Source organism: Podarcis vaucheri (genome assembly GCF_965113315.1).
Source record: "Podarcis vaucheri genome assembly, chromosome: 5".
Lineage (NCBI taxonomy): Eukaryota > Metazoa > Chordata > Lepidosauria > Squamata > Lacertidae > Podarcis > Podarcis vaucheri.
The window spans coordinates 47,465,612-47,491,386 of NC_138763.1; the positions used below are offsets into that span (position 1 = coordinate 47,465,612).

The window sequence follows — 25,775 nt, forward strand, 5'->3', positions numbered from 1 at the left end:
TGCTGTTAGGAAAAGAAGTGACCAATTCTGATGGATGTACAAATCTTCCTATATGGTGCTTTCTGTTGGTTCTTGTGAGATGAGTAGGAACATCAGTCATCGGATAACATCTTCATCAAATTGGTCAGATGCAATTTGTCTGAAGATTACTAGCAAGTAGAAAATTGTGATCAGGGCGGATGATTTCTGTGCAACCTGGCCTGGAGGTGAACTTTGCAGATTTGTTATTTATTTTCTCATTTGTGTCCATAAATCACACATCTTCCTTTTATATGAACCTTTTGAACTACAAGGACATCAGATGTGACTTACCCAATGCATAAAACATGGACCTGTCTCAACATGACGTGTCCCTGTTGCATAAATTTTATTATATAGTAGAGAGAGATACCATGTGCCCACCCCACACCTGGAAATAATGTGTAAGTGCTCAGACATTGTTAGATTTCCACACAGCCTTCTTTCTGTTCGTGGAATGATCTGTATAGGATTGGATCAACTTCTAACGTAGGGCCAATATTTCTAGTTATTTTCTGAGCTTGTGACATCTGTTTTCATAAAGCTCCTTTCCACAAAATAGGTGTTAAATACTTCACATGTAACCACTTCCATTAAAATAGCTACACGTGACTTGTTATGTTAATCTTTGGAAGCCTTTTTCTTGTGTATGTGCACTGTTCAAAATGTGCATCTGGAAGCCATTGGCCTCATTTCCCCAGCACTTGCTTATCTACCAGCCTCACATTACACGCTATAGGTGGTGCAGCTTAATAAGTACGTCAGTTGCCTAATGTGAAACTGTTTACAGTGCCATTGAGGAGCCAATCTTGTAAATTCTGCATTTTGAATTTTGGAAGTGTTTGGTCTTTTAAGCTATCATGTGTCCTCTACCTGGTCTGGGTATCTTGCTCTGAAACATGAAAATACAATGTTGAAAATATAATAGGCTTCCTTATCTTGGAGAGGATTCATGTGGGTCATAGGTTTCCCCAGACTTTGCATGTGTTCTTTAAAAGACAGGTGTACACATTTTAACCTAAACCTTTTCAGTATCCTTCGCACATAGAGTGAATCGAGACAGTTCAATTGATTCTCAAGAGTAATTTGCCATCCATTGTTAACAGATAGCAAGAGAGAGCTGGTTCTGTGCAGCAAATATTCTTGTTTATATGAAGGCTTTTTTTTTACATGGGTTAAATCCCCTCCCCAGTTTCCATTTCTGCTTGAAAGTAATGATTGAGACAGAAAATAGACATTTTCTTCCCACAAAATACATTAAACCTATCTCAGTTGCAGTAATTTCCAGCCATTTATTTATATTTGCTGTTCCTTGGACTATTCTGACCTTCATCCCACCCTGCTTTCTTCCTCCTTAAGTGATCCCAGCCATTTATGGATCATATAATGGACATGTCACAATAGCAATATGTACTGAATCTGATATGGCTATTTGTCAACATCAAGAAGTCTTTTAGAGTAAAGGCAGTGTTTCCTAAACTGGACAGTGATCAATCCTAGCCCCCAAGGGATTATGAAATGGACACTTTCCCCAGTTATTTCTGTAACAATCTACCAAAAAGAAAGAAACCAGAAAATTTTGGGGGTGGGGGTGGCTTTCTTTTAATTTTGAACAAGTTTTTTCTGAAGCAGCTCAGCCCTGGTCTTGTCATTTGTTGCTTTCCTAAACAGAATTTTGTTTACTTGGTAATTTAATATAAATGCATTAATAATAATTTGCAAGCAAATTTGTATAAGATTTGAACTTAATGTTCTTAAATTAAAGATTCTCTAAGTTGTGTGTGTTTTTTCCATATTTGCTGATTAGCATAAAGGCTGTAATGGCCCGGCATACAAAGACATAGCAGGGTACAGCAACTGATCTGACAAGCTACTTGCCCACGAAGAATTAACTTGGGCTGGCAAGTGGCTGCCCGCAAGGCTGTCTCATATATAATTGACCAAATTATATGTTTGCTGAAAAAGCAGTAATTGGTGGAGGGAAAAGAAAGAGAGAGAACTCATAGGGCCCATTAGTTTCCCAGTATAGGTTTGCTACTGTTGAGAAATGCATGTTTCCCCTCACACTTTATAGTGCTGAGCACTTCAAATGCTGTGGTAAGTACAGCAAGCTCACTTGCTGTGTAAATGTTTTAATTGACCCTTAGAAATAATGTTGTGATTTGAATATGGGTTACCCAGGTTCAGATCCCTGTTTGAAGTTTGGCTTGTGGCAAAGTGTATGCATCTTTCGCTCTCCGCATATTGCGCCTTACCTGCTAGTTGTGAGCTAAAAGGCTGCTCCGAGATCCTTTAGAAGAAGGCTGTATACAAATTAAGACACCTGAGACTTGTGCATAATGTACTCAATTTGGCTTAATTTCCGATAGGAACAAGAGTTTGTACAGAAGCAGCAGCAAGAACTGGATGCATCGCTAAAGAAAATCATTCAGCAGCAAAAAACTGAGCTAGCTACCATTGAGCGGGACTGTCTGAACAATAAGCAACAACTCATGAGAGGTATTTCTCCCTTTCCCCCTAGTGTTGGATTACTGTTCATCAACTTAAAGGCGCATTAAGGGCTCTGGGCACCTAGTACAGCTCACATGCAAGCCCCATGAAACTTGTGGAATGAGTCATGTCCTAAATTTATGTCCTTCTAGTGAAGGCATGAAAATGCACTGAAGACTGTAGCTGTACAGAAGAGTTTTTATTAGGCAAGCAGAAAATGGTGTACAGAATCCATTTTAAAATGGCTTGTCTGTTTCTCAAACAAGCCTACTTGTGTCTACAATTTTGGTGAATTGTTATTGGATAACTTGATGGAGAATAATTTCTTCAATGCATTTCTCCATTAAATATTTCATTGGGGTTATTCTGTTATTGATTGCTTCGTGAAATACATTGTATAAGGAATGTTTTGGGGGTGACTCCTCTGTAATTTTGACAGAATTTTTATTCCCTTCTAGCCCGTGAAGCTGCAATATGGGAACTAGAAGAACGACACTTGCAGGAAAAACACCAACTGCTAAAACAGCAACTGAAAGATCAGTACTTCATGCAAAGACATCAGCTGCTTAAACGGCATGAAAAAGTTAGTGTGATCCTAGTTCGTCCTCTTTGCTGGCTCCAAATCCTGGTTCAAATACATCCCTTCCCACTACCTATATTTATTTATTTATTTATTGCCTTTTTTCTTTAGTATTTAATACTTTTATATTTTGTGTAAGTTATTTGATGCACTGATATTTAGTCCCAATGTTCATAAGGTCAAAACAGCGCCTTAAATTCAGGGAGGGAGGGACACACAAAGACTTTAGACCACCAATTCCCAACCTGTTGGTCACGACTCACAAGTGGGTCACAGTACCTGAGCAAGTGAGGTGTGGCCCATATAAGTAAAACCAAAATAAGTATGGCTTTTGCTCTGAACTGGTATGATGAATACCTCTTGCAGGTTTTTGTTTGCATATTATAATGCTGTGTTGGCACTTGTAACCAAATGTCAGAATGCTGCTCCCACCCTAGCATGGAGGCAAGTTTGCCCCCTGCATTTCCTGAGAAGGCATGGGTGGTTTCTTCTGTGGAGGGGGTCAGGAAAGGGACATGTGCCTTTCTATCCCTGTAGTGCAAGGGCAGGTGTCGAGCTTTATAGGCTTGGCACCACCCTCAGTCCATCCTTCCTTGCTTAGTCAAACTAATAAATAATATCATTATCTTATTTATCAATAATGATCTGAGACCATGTCTAACAACCATCAAAACCTGCATCAGCCTACTTGTTGACAAAATACAAGCTCAGCTACCCCATTGATACCCGCCAAAATGGACTTTTTCATGAATAAAACTATTTAAAATATCCATAATTTGTTATATTAACACATCGGTTTTTGAATAAAAGTTACAGCTTTTGAAGCAATATATTGCAGTCAGATAGCTGGTCTTACATTCCTATAAATAAAATAATGAATAGCATTATATTTCTTTAAATATTTACACAAATTTCATATCAATAGGGGTGTTAAGTTTTCCTTGGATGCCTCAGGTAATGGTTATAAAATAGACAAAATTGCAGTTAAACAGATGGATGTTGAAGGCCTAAGTTGCGAAATCCATGTGACAATAAAAAGATGGGTTACTGTACCAAGCAAATTTGGACTTGTGGGTCATTATACCCAAAGGGTAGAGAATCACTGGTTTAGACAATAAATAAATGAAAACTATGAGTGATGGTAGTAGGTAAAAGGAGAGCTGCAAATTTTGAAATAATATGATTTAATGATCTTTTCAGTTGGCTGAAATTTGTATGTTGTTATTACTGCTGCTTGACTAACCAGTTATTTTTTTTTAAAAAGATTTATCTTCAGTTTTTCTGATACAGAACATTTAATTATGATGTGTTTTATTTGCACAGGGTAAAATGTATATTAAATACTTTAAATGTACTGTTGAAATGGCGATGAGACTGCATTGGCCTATTTATTCTGAACATTTGTAAGTGATGCCAATAAAGGTTTGATGATATATAAAATGTATTTCCCCTCATTTTTTTTTAAAGGAAACAGAACAGATGCAAAGATATAACCAGCGGCTTATTGAGGAATTAAAAAACAAGCATACCCAGGAAAGAGCTCGGTTGCCCAAAATCCAGCGTAGTGAAGCAAAAACTAGGATGGCAATGTTTAAAAAGAGCCTAAGAATAAACTCCTCAAGCACTCCGGAACAGGATCGTGAAAAGATTAAGCAGGTAAAGCAGTGATTTTAGACAAAGGGGGAATCTGCATACACACATTATGCAGTTCTATGAAACTCTCAAGTCAAAAATCTGATGAGTCCAAGTCTCTGGAAGTGATGTCTTCAGCTATGTGTGTGTGCTTGAAGCTGATTTACTATTAGCCTATTGAATCTAGTGGGCCAGTTAGAATTGGTTTAAGAACCAAGTCATATTGTTGCTTATGTGTTTTGTGGATCAGCTCCTTCAGGTAAGATCCACATTTATCCAGTATGTACTAAGAATGAACCAAGAAGGTTTTTGCAAGCCCATGTTTTTTCAAATCTGTCTAATATTAGTTATTTCATTATACTGTTTTTGAATGTTACACTGTCATTTAATTATATGCTTGAGTCTATAAACATTTCAAAAATTCTAATTTAAGTCCTCCTGTTTCTCTGAAAGTTTGCTATTCAGGAAGAAAAAAGGCAAAAAAATGAGAGACTGGCTCAACATCAGAAACATGAAAATCAAATGCGAGACCTCCAGCTGCAGTGCGAAGCCAACATTAGAGAATTACATCAGCTGCAGGTTAAACAATGTTAATCCCAAATGTGCCCCTTTATGTAATTTATACATGGGATAGGTCTGTTTTGAGTGTGATGGCACTTCATGTGCTGCAGTTACATGTGACACTTTGTAGTTGTGGTACTACACACAGTATTTCTGTTCTTTGTTTTTTTTTACAAATGAATCTGCACCAGTTTTTCTTTCCAAGGCCCTCCTCTAAGTCTCCACACCTTCTGAAGTCAGGTGGGTGATATCCAGAAAGAGGGCCCTTCTCTGTGGTAGTGACCTGCATGTGGAATGCCCTTCTCTGTGAGATTTATGTGCCAATGAGTTTGGTATCTCTTTGGTGTTTAGGTGAAAACATCTCTTATTAATCCAGATCTTCCAGCATGTCTCTTAACTGGGTTTAGCTGCGGATTTGTAGCAGTGTTACAGTTTTGTTACTGCTATGATCTCTTCCAACTTTTTCAACTGCATGAAGTATATTTGTGTATTAACATTTCCCTGTGCTACAAGTAGCTGTGGAAATTTTGGCAAACGGAAGACCGGGGAATATTTATACACAAAATGGACTGTGTATAGGGATCTTGTGTGTAGAGAGAAGCAGTGCTTTTTTCTGGGGGGATGCAGGGGTATACATACCCCTAAACATTTTGTGAATCTAAGTTTGGCCTCATTGAGGGGCAGTATTTCAACATGAGTAGGAAAATGAGAGTACCCCTAAATATTTTTTTTAGGAAAAAAAGCACTGGGGAGAAGACAACATGAGGTTTCTGGATGGGCTGATCTCATAAAAGCTGTTACCTCTTTATTGAAATAGAATAATTTCTGTGTGTGAGAACCAAAAAAAGTAGATTCTGATAGATTGCATAACTTTTTGCAACTTAAAAAAAATAATCGTGGGAAAACCCGTCAGTCTGCACTATAAATCTTGTGATTCTAGCTCTGAGATATGTTCATAGTTTTAGCTTCAGATAAAGTTTTAAAAAACCATAATACATATTCTTCATGCCCTATTTGAGGAATTCAAGTAACAGTTTCTGTTGAAAAGCTAAAATCTTGATAGAGAACATTGCTATGTAGGAATCATCTTGGCTACTGTACAGATTAAGCTAATTAAAGAATTAGGTCAGCATATGCTTCTATACAAGTAGCCAAATGTCTAATCTGATTTAGTTTTACTAAAGGATTATCTGTATCCCATTTTCAGAATGAGAAATGCCACCTGCTGGTTGAACACGAGACTCAGAAATTAAAAGAGCTGGATGAGGAACATAGCCAAGAACTTAAAGAATGGCGAGAGAAACTGAGACCAAGGAAAAAGGTAATGCAGATTGACTTTGAATCTCCAATAGAATATTATATTCTATACTAATACTATATGGGGCAGTTGGTTTTGTAGCTTGTCTCTGATAAATCAGATCAAAAACTAACACCAAGCTCATCATGTTCATTTTGTTTAAATGTTGTTGTTGTTTGTCATTAGACATTAGAAGAGGAATTTGCTCGTAAGCTTCAAGAACAGGAGATTTTCTTTAAAATGTCTGGAGAATCTGAATGCCTTAATCCATCATCGCAAAGCCGGATTTCTAAATTCTACGCAGTCCCTAGCCTGCACTCCACTGGATCATAAATTTGGAGCCTCTGTGAGGTGGCTTTGGGTGCGTCTTTCAGCTTCTCCTCTTCAGCTTCTGTCACAATGAAATCTGCACTCTGCATCCAAGAACCTCAGTGGAACTCCATCCACCTTCAGTGGAGACAATCAGTGATATCAGATATAGAAGCACAAATGTTGGTCTTGAAATCCAATATGATATATTTCATGTATTTCAAGGATAGCCATTTGAAAACGACTGAAAAAAATGTATCCAACTGTGTTGGCACTGGAAAGCAAGCCTAAACTATTAAAGATAATCTGCAATGCCCCAGGAATAATTGTAGAGGATTCTTAGGCAGATATACTACTACTCATTTAACCAAATATTTGTTGTGTTATGCCCATTACCTCGTGAGGAAATGGGTCACTAGCCTCATTCAGTGCCTGAAACCTGTAAACATGCTAGGGTTGTTTTTTTTTTTTTTTGTAAGAGGATCATGTTTCTTTATCACTAAAGAAGCCCTCGTTACTGATATTACTGTAACAGAAATGCTTGCCGCTGCCACAATTTTTGTCAAATCCTTGCACTAAAATATGTAAAAGTTTAAAAAAGAGTACTCCTGTCTACTTTAAAATATACACCTTATTCCTCTACAAACTGAAATAAAACAATATCATTTATTTCTCAAGAAAAAGTGTGCAAAAATTGCACCCCCATTCTCACCCCCACAATTAGGGAAACATGAACTGAATGGATTCTCTACTTACTCAAAGTAGCAGTTTTGAAACTCCAGAGCAGAAAATGGCTGTGACTGTCCCCGTTCGTACAAATCAATGCTGATGTCTGGATTGCAAGGCATGTTTTCTTTCAAAATGTATGTTGATCTATAGAAGGATTGAAGTTACATGTATAGACAAACGTTTAATCTGCTTCATTGTTTTACCATGAAGTAACTAAAGTTAAATGGTTTTATTTCTAAAATTCATAGTTGTATTATAACTTATTTGCTGTGGGGGTGGGATAGAAATATTTATCATGTTGTTGGCAGGAGATGTGCCTGCATTAAACAGCAGCTGCTGTCTTTTCAGGCTTCAGATCTGAGTCATATCAAAAACAGTATTGTAGACTGTCCTTTTGATATGCCAAAGTTAGATTTGTAATATAAATGTTGGTTGCTTCCTGTTTTTTCGCAGCCTAATCTTTTAGTAGGTAGCTTTGAATAATCAATTGTAAGTTTTCGCATTTGCAGTCTTTTCATTAAATGTGAATACTGTCCAATTTCTTACAAATTTTATATTATGTCAGCAGCATTCCTGCATGTGAAGGAAGCAGATTATAAAAATATATAGTACTTTAATCAAGTGTGCTCAATACTTTGGCTACTGAATCCGGATACTGAGGTTGATCTTATCAGATCAGATTGTTTAATTGTGACAGTATAGTAAACATACTTTGAAGATGCATGTTTCAGTTAAATTTTGTTTTCCTTTAATCATAATCTACCTAACAAATATTTCATAGCTAGCCTTAATACTTCACATTTTATTTTATAAATATGTATTGTGTACCAGGTTGTACATTCGCATATACATCAACTAGAATGTGGCATTTTGCTCTTTACAAAGTTCTGAAATCGGTTTATTCTGAATTGTTTTGGTGGGAAAGTTTTCAAAAGCCTTTACTTTTTTTAAAAGTCACCTTTACGAAATAACTAGTATTGATTATAACATTAAATACTGTTTCTATCTGTTTAAAAAACTCTTTAAAAATCTCAAGTTTGTGGATTCCTTTGGGGAGTTGTGTGTGTTGTGTGCTAGTCTGAAAGGATTCTGTGGTGTTGCTGTTTCTTGGGGCACCAGAACCAAAATGAGCACCAGAACTTAGCTCTACTCAGTTTCTTCCTATATTGATGATTGCCTGGTGGCGTTCTTCCATCATTATTGCCCTGTGTTGCATATAAAGTGTTCATTTCTTTGCATGTTTCACATGCTACAAAATCAGACCTTTATTATCCCAACATGGTTCCCGGTGTCATGACACAGGATGTTAGGGTCAGGTGCCAAACCATGGTTCAACTGTCAGAAATGTGCATGTGTTTTTCCTCTTGTACTTGCATACTCTGATTCTCTTTTTATTTTCCAATTCATGGTAACCCTAGGTTTCCATGACATCAAAATCAGTGGTGCTATGGTTACTATATACCGGAAATTGATCTAGAAGCAACTTGATTTGTATATACAGTACATTTGTTGCATTTTATCTAATTTGGTTATCCCTGGAAACCAGGGATAACCAGGTCCTGCAGGAGGAAATTAGAACATAAAAGGGACCCTACAAACAAAGGGCACGTTCTTGAGAGTCAAACCATGCTGTGTGTATGTGATGTCTGAACCTAGCCACAAATAAACAGGGTAAAGGCTGGCAGATAATGCATTAATTAGAGGGGCCCCATGAGAGGGGTCTGCCCTTTGTACCACCAAGTTCCCCACCATTATAAAAGCAGGTTTAATTGTACAAAAATGTTGCATTTTTGTTTTGTGTTTGGCTCCTCCTTCTGGCTGAAACTTTGAGCACCTGCACCTGATTGGTTTCCCTATAGAGGTACACAGTGGAGTTTATTGAAAATGATATCAATATATGACTTTGATGGCGTGAGAAATGGTTTCCTTCACAGATAATCTGATGAAGGAAAATACACTGCCATTAATATTGAAGCTCAGTTTTGTTGCTCTACTACAAGGGCACCAAAAAGCCCTCATAATTCTGAGCTAAGCTGATTATGTCAAAGAAGAAAACTTTTTACTGAATCACTGTCTTTATTTTAGCTTGTCAGTTGCTAGAATCATACCACCTAAGGTCAGTTTGCAATTCCTGTCACCTATGGATGGAAGAGGTCTCCAAGCGGATTGTGTTGCTGCAACTTGAAGACAGGAAATGCCCAAAACTTCTACAGAAGATTTTTCAGCTCTCTTTCTGTTGAGGCTCAGTCCATTTCCTGTCTCAACTTGGAGAAACATTCTGTTTGGAATCTTTAAGGCTTTTCCCTTATAGCCAGCCTGTTGTTTTTTCTCCTTCTTATATTGAGTCTTTTGTTCTTATTTGTTTTCTACAGCTGCTCTTCCTCTCTTTTTCTCTTACTGTGTAAAAAAGAAAAAGAAAAAATTCCTTCACCTTTCCTCACTTGTTTCCTGCCTTTTTTTCTTTCTCTCCCTTTCTAAGCTCCATCCTGAGCTGTGAAGCTAGGATTTTCCACTTTCTCATTATGGGGAAGACAGACAAATCCCTACAGTTCAGGGCTACTTCTTTGAAGGGGGGAAAAAGCCAAGTTTTGGGGTTGGGGCCACACTCAGCAGTAGCTTCAGCAAGCATCCAGGGGGCCGCTATTTCTGAAGATCCCAGGGAGGGCCCTTGCAAGTGCAGCCTCTTCCTTTGAGTCCTGTGCAAGGGACATCCAGTGTTAATTTTCTAGAAAAAGAGGTGCTGGACTCACCATGAACACCTCCCTTGTTCTCTTATAATGGCCATGGTGCCCACCTGAGAGGGGCGGAAACTGAGTTCTGGCAAGTTGCTGCTGGAGGAAAAACTGGGGGTATCATCCTCTGCTGCTTCATTGAGTCCTAAACCAACCAGCTCTGAGACTACAACGCTTGGAGGCAGCAAGGAACGAAGAAACGGGCAAGCATAATGGCAGCCGTTCCTGAGGAGATACAATCCATGCCTGGTGAACGACAGGCACTTGCCTCACTGAGCCTTCGGGCTCAGCATGGGAAAGTAATACATATTCCGTTGTGTTAGTCCTTGTGGATTTTGTTGGTTTCCAGAATGGTTTTTCTCCCACTTTTTCTGGTTGTTTCCTATTTTGTACACATTTTATCACATTTTGTGCTGTTGAGTTTTGTTTTCTCCTAAGCTGTTCTAAGAAATAGGACTGAGCCTCAACAGGAAGAGAGCAGAAAACTTATATAGGCATTTCCTGCCTCCAAGCTGCAAGGCAGGCAACGCAATCCGCTTGGAGCTCTCTTTACATCCTCAGTGAAATACCATTTATGGTAAGAACAACTTTTCCTTTATCCTACTTTCATTTAAATCAGTGGAACATAGGAATACTGTTGGATCTTAAGATTCTAAATAATCTCTTTGGAAGTTGATGCTACTGATTTCTTCTGGAGCACAAATTTTTTATTCTTGCTAAGGTGTTACTATTTGTTTTCTTTAGAAAAGCTTCTTACCAAAGCACAAGTTCTGGCCCCTTGAAAGTTCTATTTTAAGGGTTGGGATGTGGTTTCTTTTATCTCTAGGCAGAGATACAATAAAATTTCAGAAGGAAGAATTTCAATTCAGTTAGTCCTGTACTTGAAGTATTCGCCTGTGAGCCGCCTACTCTTGGTAGCAAACTTTTTTTTTAATTGGTGAATTAGAATTATATCTGCCCCTGCCCCCACAAGCTTTGAAAGTTCATTTTCATTTGAAAGCATAGGAAGTGAAGCCCATATATTTCAAACAAAATAAACTGCAAGAAAGATCTGTAGAATAAGTACTGTGGTCCATTACCCATTTTGTAGGAATCTATACTTTTCTTCCACTAGCCCTGTTCTTTCTGTGTCTTGAAAGAAAAGGGCTGTTAATGCCAAAAACCACACTGGCCACTGTATTTTGTACCAGCTGCAGCAAGGGTGTAGGTAGGGCACAAGCACAGGCAATTCTGACCACAGCTGCCACCACTTGGATGGCAGCTGAAGGACTTAGGTATGTTTTGCCTGATAATGAGAATGAGAGGAGAGATATTAGCCATCTTCAAACACTTAAACGCTTTTTTGCCACAGAAAACCAAAATTCAGATAAATGACTGAAATTATTTTGATGCTCTTCAGGATGCAATCCTGTGCATGTTTAAAGGTAAAGGGACCACTGACAATTAAGTCCAGTCATGAACGACTCTGGGGTTGCGGCGCCCATCTCGCTTTACAGGCTGAGGGAGCCGGCATTTGTCCAAGTCCAAGCAGCACAGTGGTTTAAACTGCAGCACTACCCATGTCCCTTAGCTGGAAGTAAATCCCACTGAGCTAAACAGGAGTTCTCAGCAGATATGTATAGGATTGCACTTGAAAGATAATGTTAAGAAGAAACATGGGCACTTTGTGTCAAAACAAAATGGGGGTTTGAAAGAGGGAAACACATTCAGTTTCCATTCATCTACCAAATGACTCACCCCTGCCTACCTGTATAATATGCAAGCATATCAGGAAACATAGTGTAATCCACACAGCTCATGGGATAGGGGAAGAAAGAAACTTAACACATTGGAAGTAACTTTATTTTTAAAAAAGTAAATGTCTCAGTAACAGATACAGCTGGTTTAAATGCACAACCAATTGCTTGATATGTTGAAAATACTATTTAATAGGATGTTTGCTCCAAAGTTGCAAAACCAGACAAACGGTATGTCAGTTACAGGAGATTCATCTTACCCTGTTTGGAATCCCTTGAGCACAAGTCATCATGTCAAGGGTCACAGATCCAGACATAATTTGTGCACTTAAGGGCTTGTATGCAATTCTGAGTCCCTTAGCAAACAGCTCCCAAGCTCAGTACCATGTCACAAACTAATTTTGATTAGCTACCTAGGTATGTTGGAATTGAGGGAGAAAAAAGTTCAAAGCCCCACTGGACACATTTAGTGGAAGTGCTAGTCTTAGGTCACACCAGAAAGTCATGCAACTATCTAGCTCTTTGTATTGTAGAAAACTGGTTTTTATTTCACAAGATGGCGAACTGCAGCTATCAATTTCTATTTATATGTTTGATAAGGTTGGAGGCAATAGGTAACCTGTCCAGGAAATGTGTATTTCCAACACTGGTGTTAATTTTTCTAATTTGATCTTCCTTGATCTCTTTCCTAATTTCTGAACCTTTTGCTATCAGTTATGGAACACTAAATTTGTATCTTGAAGCAAATGGAGGAGTTAAGGTTGACCTATACCCAGCAATGTTTTTAACAAATTACAATTCCGTAACATCTTGAGATGTGTCGCAACATCAGGATTTACATTGATAAATTTCCTGTGGCCCAAAAACATGTCCCTCCAGACTTAGCTATCACTTTATTGCTGCCACTGCACAGACTCAGGCATCTTGCCTAAATTCCCCTTGCTGCACATCATTCTATGCTAATGGGGATTGCCGCACCTTAAAAACAACAGATGGCTTAGGAGATGCTCACTGCAAGCAGGCAGTAGAAGAAGAAATGGCCATAGATAAAACTGCTCTCTTTTGAAGGTGGGCAGGCTGCTGTACTTGTATGCATAAGCTTCCCTGACTTTGTCTGTCATAATACTTCAGTGTCTGGTTTCTGCTAAAGTGAGACTAGAGTGTAAACAGGCTCTAATCGGGAAGCTTTATATTAAAAAGGCACTTTTATAGTAATTGAAACCACAGCAGACATTTTAAAAATTGTTTCCAACAAAGTGCTTATATACTAACAGCCCCAAGGTCCTTCACATTTTTGCAATGCATTTTATAACAGATTAAGTGGATTTAACAATAATAAAATGTAGCCTATGGTTATGCATCCTGCTAGCATATAGTTGAGTATTATCACAACTGGCATAGCCTTTACTCTTAAATCCATATTCTTGATAATTTTGGATATGCTTTCTCCTACTTCAAAGGAAGATACAAAACCTCTAACTCCAATCCTTTCAACTTTGGTTGAGTTTCTGTTGAAGATTTCTCATGCTAATCTTCATCCAGAGAAACTGAAGTGTGAGTTTCCTGGGGAGTAAGTTACAACTTTTGAGGCTATGCTGTTATAAAATCCTTGGGTTGAGATGAGGGCTATACTTTGTTCCAGCCAATTCATATGGGACAACAAGCAATGAGCCATTAGTTCAATATGTACTACTGGAAGCCACCCATATCTTAGAAATAAGATAAAATGTTATGAAAACCATTCCCAAAGTACCAAGTGTTAGTCGTCACTTGCTGGAAGTCACTGGAAACGGGGGTTTTGTCTCCACTGAGATAAAAACGCAACCATAAGCAGTTGAGAAATCTTTTGCTCAAATTTGTGTTCTTAGATTAGACCCCAATGCTTCTCCTTTTCCTTCGGCCAACATACACTGCTTCACCTAAGAGAGATGGAATAAGATGAAGAAAGTGTTACTTTACAGGTACAAGTACACATTTTCCCAACTTTCATGCTACTGTTAGGAACTAAAGAGCAGCACACTTTGGCCTCTGCCATTTGCCATGGAACAAGAACCACTGCACTTCCAACTGTCCCTCAGGATGGGAAGTCCAAGGAAGGAGCTGCCTGAAAGACCATTTGGCTCCAACTGCCCTGGGACTGCAGAAGCAAGCAAGGATACTCTGACTGCAGCCACAGGAACAGAAGCTATCAGCTGCTATTCAAGCAAAGGAAGTTCAATCTGGCCACATCCTCAGCCTCTTCCCTCAATTCCCCTTCCATTGTGTGTTGTGTATTTTTCATTTGTAAACTTAATTGCAGGTTCTTCTTTACATTTACGTAATCCACTTTGGGAGACACCATTTGTCTGAGAAGCAGGATAAAATAAATAAAGTTTGCTTGAGTCATTGCCTATGTATGGGTCTCTGAAAAAAGTGGGGGAAGGTTGACTCTCACAATACAGGTGGCTACACTAGAACTATGACAAATGCTAAGTCTTCATGCTTGGACCCGCGCTATGCTTCCCCATCATGGTACTGGTCAAAGCCAAAATACACTCCTTTCTAATTTGAAAAACAAATACCTTTCTCGCCCTTTTCACCCCTTGGTCCTCTTGGGCCTTGGCGGCCTGGGGGGCCCATTGGTCCTATGTCACCTAGCAGAGGGAAGAGAAAAGATATTTTACTCGATTGAGATTGCTACTCATTTAAAATAATTCAGCTACAACACAGGCCCACTTCTTGAAGAGTGCATCTTCCAAAGCTGACCCCATGCGTTATCCCATCATGCTGCAATCTGATAAGTATGCCATAGAGAACGATGAAGCATATTTCTCAGATCACACACAACATGGCCAGATAATGCAAGTCTCTTGTTTGTGCAGTTGGGCTAGTCCCATGAGGATAATTTATCTACAGAACATGTGCTCATTCACTCAGGGGTGCTGAACATCTATGGCACATGCTACTACTCAGAAATTAAGGTGAAATGCACACATTTTCAAATAGCATTTTACAGAGAGAATCTAACTATCCAGATACAGAAAAAAATATGGTTACAGCCAGATAATCATCCATTGTGGCAACAGTTGGGCTTAGTCTGAATACTCAGTAGACCAAGCCCATAATATCCATCTTATAATGAAATGGAAGAAGTGAAACAAAGTGGTTTTTTAAAAAAGAATTCCTGTATATGTAAACTGAATCAGAAAAATGTGTGTGGTTTAAAATGGCGTTCCTCCCACATTTTCTTTCTTCAGCAAACAACCTTTGTAAGTGACACATTAGTGACCATGTTGTGGAAGTGTTCAGAAAACAGCAATCTAGATACATTAATGGGAACCTTAGTGATGGCAGCTGAATTCAATTATGTATTCAATTATCTCTTCTATCAAAGAATTATTTGTTTTCTGCAAGTTCGGATTAAAAATTTGTGTTTGTGAGAGAGATTTTCTATTTCATACAAATGATAAGGTAAACTCTTGTTTACAAATGCTAGTTCTTAGATAAATTCATATCTAAGGTGTCACAGGACTTTGCCGTCTTTGTAGGAAAAGGGTTAAATTTAATTCATACAGCAATTAAAGGGTTAAAAACACCCTGTACTATTTTTACTTGGGGGACTTCCAAACGTGGGCTTAACATTGCAAATGGACAGCTGGAAACAATTTTTTTTAAAAAAAAAAAATCTTACCAGATTTTCCATGGAAAGGCTAAACCCAGATTAAGATATGGGGAAGGATAGATTCGTATTTTTATGCCAACACAGTTGGTGCAAGGGGCAGACGTACACTTAAAGCACATTCAATGCACATTTAAAGCACGTGATTCCCAAAGAATCCTGGAAGCCGCAGTTTGCCAAGCATCTTGAAATCATAGCTTTCTGGGGGCAAATTATAGTTCCCAGAATTCTTTGGTGTAAGCCTTGCAATTTAAATCTGCTTTAAATGTATGTATGCAGCCCGTGTCTTTAACATATCACAAGACTCTAAGCTGTTTCTGCAGCAACTTATTAACAATGCTACCACTTTGGGGGAAAATACTTAAGAGCTGAGCAGGCACACCTCTGTTAGGTAACAAGCATATCAGCATTTAAAAGTAGGAACTCCTGCCTGGGAACAGGCAGGTAGCCAGAATATGCAAACTTGTTCACAGGCAGGATTAAACAAAGGAAATTCAGCATTCGCCCACACCAGCAGGACAGGGCTGCTTTGCAAGCTCCCAAAAAGGATTTTTGCTCTTAAGATAGCCAGCTTCAAATATCTCAAAGGCTGCCACATAGAGGATGGTGCAAGCTTGTTTTCTCCTGCTCCAGAGGCCAAGACCCGTATCTGAACCTTCAAGTTACAAGAAAGGAGATTCCGACTAAACATTAGGAAGAACTTTCTGACAGTAAGAGCTGTTTGACAGTGGGACAGGTCTCCACAAGAGGTGGTGGACTCACCCTCTGAGACTTTTAAGCAGCTGTATGATCTAGCTGAGATTCCTGCTTTGCAGGGGGTCAACCTCTGGATCCTTTCCTAATTACAATTCTATGATTCTATGCCACCAGTGTCAGACTGGCCAAACTTTAACAGGCGTGAACAATATATGTCATGATCATCACAACACTTGACTCAAGAATACAACTGGAACAAGTATCTTAAAGAAATTATGAAAGCAAAGAGGGTGGACAGAAATGATTAGACAAACATAGTTGGGATGGTTTAATCAGCCAGAGCACAGCCTGCCTTAATGCAAATGTTTAGACCAGGTGACTGCTGAGACCCCCATGCTGTCTAGGACCAAGAAACAAACCTTGATCTTTCAGTTTCATGGGCAACTAAAGGTCACATTTTCCCCTTTATATTCAGGTGTATATGATATGATAACAGGGGGGAATAATAGAGTACAGCCCATCACTATTTTATATACCTGGTTGTAGCACCAATGTGAAACAGACTTGATCCAAAAATAAACATTGTTTATAGTCACTGCAAGGCCCTAATACCATTGGAGAAATGTGAGTTTCAAAGGATGGCTGTGTATTGTTTGGGAAAGTGTGAATTTCGTAGATTCGCTATGCTGGAGCCCAAGTGAAGCCACTGAGAAGCAAAAGGGAGCTATTAGCCTGCTCAGGGGAACCCAAAAGCTTCTGGTAGCATGTATACACCCCCCCCTCTCTCTCAGGATGCTCAGTCACTACAGAACACTGTGTGTCAGGAAAGAAAAACCGAAAATGGCAGACGGTGGTGGGATGGAGGATCTAGCTGGCTGGCTAGAACCTTGCACAGGAGCACTGCTACTTGGGGGTGAGGATGCATGGCAACATTTGCGGCAGGCCCCACTTGCATCCTCTGAAACAGAAGTGCTCTATTGGGTTTCCTTTCAGTGTCTTCAAGAGGAGGAGACTACTTGTACAGGGGGAGGAGCCATCCGTCTCCCTGCCTCCCTCCTGGATTCTCAAGTTGGCAAGTGTGGCATCCAACTTCTTACCTTTGGGTCCTGGGAATCCTATCTCTCCTTTCTGTCCAGGTGCACCTGGGATAGTTCCATAAGCTGTAGAAAACAAACAACATCATGTTTGTGGATATCTGCTCTTAATTGTAAATATAAGAACGTCCATAATGAAAAGCTCTGTGCTTTTGGCCCATTGAACAAAGTAATTCAATACCACAAAGCCTGAAGGGTCCAGGTTACAAAATCAAGGTAAGCCATATCTGAGAGACTGCCTCCTCTTCTAGTGGGGCAGAAATGCAGGTTGTCACAAGGCTATATTCTACTACACACGTCTAGGGCCTCTTTATTGAGCATTCATCATGATTTGTACCCCCAAGTTGTTGCAGCAGTTACACACCATCACACTTTCAATACCATTTGTGCCTGCAAAAGTTTTGGCGTGTCATACTGCTTCGTTTCCAGGCAGTGCATGTCCCATAGCTTCCTGCTGAAACCCTGTAACTTTCTGTACCACAAACATTCCAAGAATATTATTATTTTGTGGTTGCACTATATACGGCAAGAGTGCCCCTTGAGAAGGCACTAATCTATAATAATGAGGGATTATTGCAAAACAACCAGTATAGGGGAATGATGTGTAGACCGGCCAGTATGCATCCACCATTAACACGCTACTATTGCATCAATGACGTTGCAGAATGCACCTGCTAAAAAAAAATCCACTAATCTGGAGTGGTCCCTAAACTACTCCCTACCCAGTAAAGCAGCAGCTGCAGTATTTCATTTCATTTAAAATCTCTGTATATCCTAAATTAAAATGACAACTGGGATGTGACTTACTTCTGAAGAATTCCATGAGGTCCGCAGTGATATTGCCATAGGATGCAAACACTTTGCTGATGCCTGGAATGCCAGGAGGCCCTGGAGGCCCAGGTGGTCCTTGCACAGCATAAGTCATCATGTCCTGCAGAAGCCCTCGGCCTGGGAAATTAGAACATAAATTTGAAATGGAGTATACGAAGGTTGACATGACCAATTTCACCCCCTGGCTCTTCAAAATGGTTTGTGTCCAGCAGTGAAAATTCCATTCGATAAAGCAGAGGTAGGCAACCCCTAATTCTGATCAGTCCCAGTTAGCGTAGTCAATGAACAAAGATGATAGGAGTTGCAGTTCAGAATATCAGGAGGGCCACTGGTTCTACATCCTTGCTATGAAGTCAGAACTCAAGGAAGCATCTCTTCCCACCCCCCGCCCTTTGAAGCCGTGGCATTTTCCTGTACTACTTTTAAAGCATCCTTAACACTCCAGAAAAAGACTCAGCCCATAGTTGAAGCATTGTACTTCAGCCTTCACCAACCTAGTACCCCTCCAGATGTTTTGGCCTACAACTCACATCAGCCCTAGGGCTGGTGAAGGATTCTAATCTGAGTTAGGAAACTGATTTAATGTTTTGATCCTCTGGGGAAACTTTTTGCACCAATTCTGCTGAGCACATATATGAAACTGTTTTGCTGTGATAATCCAAGATCAAGCAGTCAAGGAAGGAACCTGCTCCTGGGATTTCCCTCAGAGGTACATACAGCACGTTTCAATTTAACATTTCTCATGTGTGCACTTTTAGGGTCATTTCAAAAAAGAATGCCAAGTTTTTCCTTAGAATAGCTCATGGAATCTACACTGCATATATTCAAAGGAGTGGAACACAACTTAATGGTCTAAGAATCACATGTCCCAAACACACACACACACACACACTCTCTCTCTCTCTCTCTCTAAACAGTCCACAGCACTTTAGATAGCATGGGGTAAAATATGGATATACTTACTTTGTATGTTTTCTGACACTCTGGCTGCCAACTCATTGTAATCCAGTGCCCCAGCAAATGATCCACTATAGGATCCTCCTGCACCTGTAGATCTCATCTGTGATCCGCCTGCTCCAGTTGAACTACCATAAGATCCACCCGCTCCAGCACCGTAAGATCCACCTGCTCCAGCACCGTAAGATCCACCTGCTCCAATCGCTCCACCATAAGAACCATCAGCTCCAAGAGATCCACCATAAGAGCCATCAGCTCCAAGAGATCCACCGTATGATCCACCAGCTCCAAGAGATCCATCAGCTCCAAGAGATCCACCAGCTCCAAGAGATCCACCATATGCTCCATTGCTTCCCAATGAGCTGCTGTATGATCCCCCTGTGGCAAGTGATGCATCATAGGATGTGGCAGAACTTACGGACCTGCCATACGACCCATCTGAATTTAGAGACCTTCTGTAAGATTCAGCCATCAGGCTGCCATCTCCTCCTATACCAGGTGGTCCTGGAGGCCCGGGGGGTCCTCTGATGATGCCACGAATATCGTCACCTACAAAACACAGCAATGGGTGTTAATGGAACTGCACCAGTTATAATGGAATGTTCTACAGGGGTGCTGAAGCCAGCAAAGAGTGCTCTGGGGTGGCATCCCAGAAGGTCACACGATACATCAGATCTTCTTCAAGGGAGCTCTGATGCTGAATCCTCCTCCCATCCCCACAACTTCCACAAACCCAGCCCTATCAGTTTTGGAACTCTTGACATCCCAAAACCAAAATGTGTTGGGACGGTTTGGGGGCATGCAGAGGGAGCAGTGGGATCTGAAGGATCTAGTGCCTTCCCAATTCCACCCATTATTCCTAACAGGAGTGGTTATCCACTGTCAGTTCCACCCACAGGCAAGAACCTGATAGTATGTTAATGATATTGATGTAAGCCTCTTTAAGTTTACTGTAGCAGGATGAAATTTTAGTAATTTTAGTAAACTTGGCGCAGCATGGTGCCCCAAAGAGAACCTGTTTCTGGAAAGCTTTTCATTAAAGCAAGAGGATGCTACTTGAGACGTTGATGGTTAGAGGTTATGCCCTACCAGCTAAGGTGCTGTTTTTTAGACCTTCTGGTTCCAGTAAAGGAAGCACAAATTAAAGAACAAGTCTCTTCCATAAATGATACATGTCAAAGATGACCAAACAGAAATAAATCTTAGGATCCACCTTAAGACAAAACCATATTCAATACTTTTGATTTCTTGAGGGACTTTTCAGTCTAGGATAGCAGCTGTAGTAAGCATTTCTCAGCTGCTACAAAAGAGCTATGAGATCAGCCCTAGGCATAGTGCCAGGATGAGGCCCAGACTTGAAATTTCAAGAAGAGCAACAGCTGGTTATAGCAATCAAAATTGTGGAAGTGGTTTTGCGTGTGTGACTTACTAGTAAGGTACTTAATCAAGTCACTTCTGAACTGGTCAGTCCAAAGATCATCACCATAGGAAACAAGGCCACTTCCTGACAAGCCAGGTGGTCCTGGAGGGCCTGGTGGACCTGGTGGTCCGGGGGGTCCAGAGAGTGTGAAGTACCCCAAACCTTGGAAGAAGAAGAAACTGGGTTAATTATGTGCTTTTAAAGAAATTGCAAGCAGACCCTTTGCTTGAATTCTTTCTCCTGTGTCATTTGCCCCGCCCCCCCAATTCTAACAGCACAATCCTATGCACTTAGCCACCATTATGTTTAAAAACAACTTCATTGGCATGTCCAGATGGCATGATATTTTATACCTTTGTAATTTTTGATTCAGTATCATTAATTTTTTGGCAGCAGGGTGGGGTGATGACACCCTTTTACCCTGTTAGCAAGGAAAGTCAAAGTATCACATAGCTTTCATTATAGGGAGCTACCAGCAGAATTTTAGATCAGCTGATTGACCAATCATACTATTTTGTCATTAGCATCCTTTGCTGGTGATGACTAACACACCCAGATCTTACAATATTAGGATTCACTGTATTGCTGCATATTGAACGTGGCTCAATTTCTCTCCCCCGCCCTTCTTTTTCCTTTACTCTGTCCTAGAAAGCCCAGCAACTCCCCACCCCCCACAAGAAATCCCAGACTCCTACATGGTACCCAAGCACAGAGTATGGCAAATCATATTTACTTTGTAAGTAGGCGGAGATGTCCTCTGCAGTGATGGAGGAAAGCGCACTGCCTGGTGGGCCTGGTGGCCCAGGTGGCCCTACAAAGCGATCAAATTCTGAGTCTGAAAGAAGGAAGAATGTGAATAAGTATCTGAGGCATGATTTACACACACACACACACACACACACACACACACACACACACACTCTTTTTCCCCACTATGCAAGCAAATCCCCTCTGTCCCTACCCACATTGCCAGGACAGAATAGCTAAACAAAAGGCAGAAGGACTTTTCTGTCCTACTCTGTTAGCTTGTATAACAAAGTGAGGATTAAGAGTGGCAGAATCAGCTATGTCTTGAGGAATAATTAGAACTATGCACCTCACACTTGAGGTGCCTTATACAGAGTCAAACCATTGGTCCATATAGCTCAGTATTATTATTTATTAAATTTGTATACCACCCTTCATCAGAAGATCACAGGACACTTCACAACATAAAAATACAAAATGAGAACACAAAACACATAATAAAACACACACACCTTTAACCCACAAATACCTTTTAAAGACAATAGAATGTTCAATCAGCCAAAGGCCTGGTTATAGAGAAACATTTTTGCCTGATGCCTAAAGATACGTAATGAAGGCACCAGATGGGCCTCCTTGGGGAGAGTTTTCCACAAGCGTATTATCTACAAAGATGGACAGCAGCTCTCCCGGGTTCCAGGCAAGGGATATTCCCAGATCTATCTGGAAATGCTGGGGATTGAACCTCAGACCTTTGGCATGTATAGCATGTGCTCTGCTACTGAGCTACTTCCTCCATTACGCAATTTCAGCTGAAGTAGGAATACAACCACTCAGCTTACTATAGCAATCTACCTCCTGGGAAGGAGGTGGAACCACACCTTTGCTTCACTGAACTAAATGGATACCTAGATGTCTCCACTGCATTTCAACTCTTTTTAAAACCCAGAGATGAGCACAGAGGGGTAAATCCAAGTCGGGTGTCTATGAACCATTGGTCATTGTAGGGAAGCCTAAAATCCAATAGTTGTGAGTCCATAAGATTTCCCAAGATGGCTTGATAGGATTGCAAGGCTTACTATAGTTCCAGTCACTACTGCAATTCATGATTGTGGTTCTGGCAAGATGTTCACATCCACACCGTACATTTAAATCACATAATTTGCCTCAATGAATCCTGGGAACTGCAGTTTAACAACAACATAGTACCCTTAACCCACTATGGTGTGGCTCTTAGTGTGTTGAAGCAGTAAATGTGCTAAATACTGGATGATTGAAAGCATCTCTGTAAGATTTATTTTCAAAGCACTCCTATAGTATGTAGTGTTTTGTAGAGAAATGTTAGGGGGAAAATAATATTACAGTGCTTCACATCCTAAATTCCTGAAAATGTTCTCTGGATCAAGTCTTCAGTTTACTCTGAGAACTAACAGCCACCAAAAAATGGATTATTCAGTGTAAATGGAAATCAACAATAGTATATTCTTACTGACCACTACAGCATATCATCCAAACATAGTGGGACATGCCCTGATAGCCCTTGTAGCAAAAAGTGAGTACACATGAAGATATTGGGTGGTGGCAAATGGGTAAAGAATAAGCATCCTATAACTATAGGCCCCACCTGTGTGTGGCATCCTAAGGGATTTCTATACCAAGGAGTGTGTAACCATACACACACAACATGTGGTTGCAAAATTTACGAAGGGGCCTGCAGCCAACAGGTAGTACCAAAAAGCCAATTTGCATCTCACAGTGCTGTTGGGGAAATCACTTAGTGCAACATAATAGATATGCATATGACATTACTTGTTATATAGCTGACAACCCGTCTTGTCAATTCATCATAGTCCAGGGACACAGATAAGCTGTCTCCTCCCAGTCCAGGGGGGCCAGGGGGTCCTGGGGGACCTTGGGGTCCAATGAAATACTGGCGAACATCCACTCCTAAGAAAATAAAAGAAAATTAGTCCTGCTTTTCTGGTTTGTCCAGAGATGGAACAAAATTGACAAGCCATGAAAGCATGGTGCTTACCAGACATGTAGCTCACGACACGGCGGGCCAATTCAGTGTAGTCCAAGGATTCCTCACCAATGGCAGTAATCATTCCTGGTGGTCCTGGAGGACCAGGAGGTCCAACCAGATAGGATGCACTGTCACCTAGTGAAGCAAAAGGGCAGAGTACAATCATTATTGGAGTGGATGGATGTGGTGATTACATGGTTTTTGTGGTTCTCCTGCAGCTCCACCAGCATAACCCTACGAAATCACACACACTCTTGATTATTCTACATCACCCCTTGGCTGCTCCTACCATAGAATAATTTGTTATCTGCTCTCATACAAAGGTTTAAGTAGGGTACTTTGGGATCCAGAGTCCAAGCTTTTTAATATATTGGTCTGTATTATTTGTTTAGTGCTAAGGTTGTCTTAGTCCCTAGGGAGGAGCCATATACCTGGACCAGAGGTAGGAAACCCCTGCCTCTCCAGTTGTTGGACAACTTCCATGAACCCCTGCCTGTTAAGTACAATGGTTTAATTGACATTGAAATGGAAAATGCCTAAATGTATACTGCTGAAGGTTTAACTGGAAAATTTCATTGGGGTATATTGAAACTTAAGTTTTGCATGGCAGGAGGCAGGAGGCATTCCAGCCCCCTTCTACCTGCAATCTGAAATGTCCACAATAAATCAGATATTAGATGATCAGAAGGCAAACAAGCTCCAGACTTTCCCCAAACCCCCAAAGGTGTCTGAACTGAGTGCTGTCAGATAGTGACATGATAGTATGACTCTAACAAAAGGTGTGTGACTTACTTTGCAGGTACTCAGCGATCATCAGCTGAATGTCTCGGGCTGAACTAATTCCACTGATTCCTAGGCCTGGAGGTCCAGGAGGACCTGGGGGACCTGGAAGACCCTGAGATGCTCTTGATCCAGCTGCAGAAGTACAAAAGTTGATTTGTTTTTATTACTATGGAAGCAAGGCACAGCCTGAAAAGACCATTGTACTTAGGTGCATTATACTGACACATAGGATGAAACAGTACATTACAAAGCAACTGTGTGTGTTTCACAAGCCTGCATTTGCCACATGACAGGAGAATGACAGGCCTCCTTAACCTGTCATGGCCCCAGACCAAGACTCCTCAGAGACCGAGTTCTTCAGCATCTCTGTGGCAGGAGTGGGATTTTCAGCCCTGCTCTGTGAGCTGAACTGCCTTTTTTATTTTATTTGCCCAGGAAGAAGACACAATACATTTCAGAAAGCTTTAACACTAGGGATGGCTATGATGGTTTATACTATATACAAAAGTGTACATTACTGATGCTGTCATCTTACCTCCTCCAGGGATGCCTGGAGCTCCTGGTACACCTGCATCACCTAACAGGAAAACAAAGAAAAACATGTGTTCATTGACTCCATTCAGCAAGCCTGCGGACCTTTCTAATTGCACTCCTTCTAGGGATAAAAGTCCAAGTCACATTGGTGGGAAAGCTTTTGCAGAGCGAGGGCCACATTCCCATCAGGACAATTTTCTGGGGGCCACGTGCCAGTGGTGGGTAGGGTCAGAGGCAAAAGTGGGCAAAGCAGTGACTGCAAATACTACCTTTGTACAGTAGGCTAGTTTTTACACCCTTCCACCCATCCATCTGTCCTCAATACAGGAAACCAAAAGGCATTGTCTGAGTTTAAGTACACATTCCAACCACTCAAGGGGATGAAGTTGGGCTGGTAAAGGGCATGGCATGGGGAGTGGAGGGTGGCCTGGAAAGAATCCTGGGGGCCACACAGAAAAGCCTACAGGGCCACACTTGGCCTCTAAGCCTGAGGTTCCCCACTCCTGCCTTAGGAGAACTGTAACCATCTATTTTGCCCTGTGGGAAGAGGTAAGAAAAGCAGCAAAAGAGCTTTCTCAAGAGGGTCACCCACAATGATTTACATTACATCACAGCTGGGCACTTTTAGAGCTAGGAGCAAGGCTCATCACAGCATGCCAGAAGCCAAAGATTTTGCCTCTCACACAAAGTTCAAGATGCAAAAGGGTGCTCAGTGCTCTTCACAAACCTTTCTCTCCTTTGGGCCCAGGTGGTCCTGGTAATCCAGGTGGTCCTTGGATGGCAACTCCAGCACCTGCAAACAGGAATCAGGGAGATGGTGATGAGAAATCTGGAGAGGGGGTGGTGGAGAGAACAGGGGCTTCACATGTGACATTGTACTGTTTAGAGCCTCCTTCATTACATGGTGCCCTCCAGAAGTTCCGGCCTACCTACCATCCCTGATCATTG

The 25,775-nt window shown here is 40.8% G+C and overlaps 2 protein-coding genes across 6 annotated transcripts in view; one reads left to right on the forward strand and one right to left on the reverse strand.

The window, feature by feature from the left end:
* Positions 1-8,634, forward strand: part of SLK (STE20 like kinase) — a 51,319-nt gene extending 42,685 nt beyond the window's left edge. For all 4 annotated transcript variants that reach the window (XM_082225256.1, XM_082225254.1, XM_082225253.1 and 1 more), the window contains 6 exons: positions 2,388-2,517; positions 2,967-3,091; positions 4,556-4,744; positions 5,174-5,299; positions 6,489-6,602; positions 6,765-8,634. In XM_082225256.1, coding sequence (XP_082081382.1) covers positions 2,388-2,517; positions 2,967-3,091; positions 4,556-4,744; positions 5,174-5,299; positions 6,489-6,602; positions 6,765-6,911 — 831 coding nt within the window. In that variant the 3' untranslated portion in view covers positions 6,912-8,634. The remainder of the gene's footprint in view (positions 1-2,387; positions 2,518-2,966; positions 3,092-4,555; positions 4,745-5,173; positions 5,300-6,488; positions 6,603-6,764) is intronic.
* Positions 8,635-13,221: 4,587 nt separating this feature from the next.
* Positions 13,222-25,775, reverse strand: part of COL17A1 (collagen type XVII alpha 1 chain) — a 63,240-nt gene continuing 50,686 nt past the window's right edge. For both annotated transcript variants that reach the window (XM_082225229.1, XM_082225228.1), the window contains 12 exons: positions 25,555-25,620; positions 24,829-24,870; positions 24,303-24,425; positions 23,520-23,645; positions 23,294-23,431; positions 21,474-21,575; positions 20,750-20,902; positions 19,327-19,869; positions 18,340-18,480; positions 17,536-17,598; positions 14,646-14,717; positions 13,222-14,003 (listed from right to left, as the gene is read on the reverse strand). In XM_082225229.1, the coding sequence (XP_082081355.1) occupies positions 13,954-14,003; positions 14,646-14,717; positions 17,536-17,598; positions 18,340-18,480; positions 19,327-19,869; positions 20,750-20,902; positions 21,474-21,575; positions 23,294-23,431; positions 23,520-23,645; positions 24,303-24,425; positions 24,829-24,870; positions 25,555-25,620 (1,619 nt within the window). In that variant the 3' untranslated portion in view covers positions 13,222-13,953. The remainder of the gene's footprint in view (positions 14,004-14,645; positions 14,718-17,535; positions 17,599-18,339; positions 18,481-19,326; positions 19,870-20,749; positions 20,903-21,473; positions 21,576-23,293; positions 23,432-23,519; positions 23,646-24,302; positions 24,426-24,828; positions 24,871-25,554; positions 25,621-25,775) is intronic.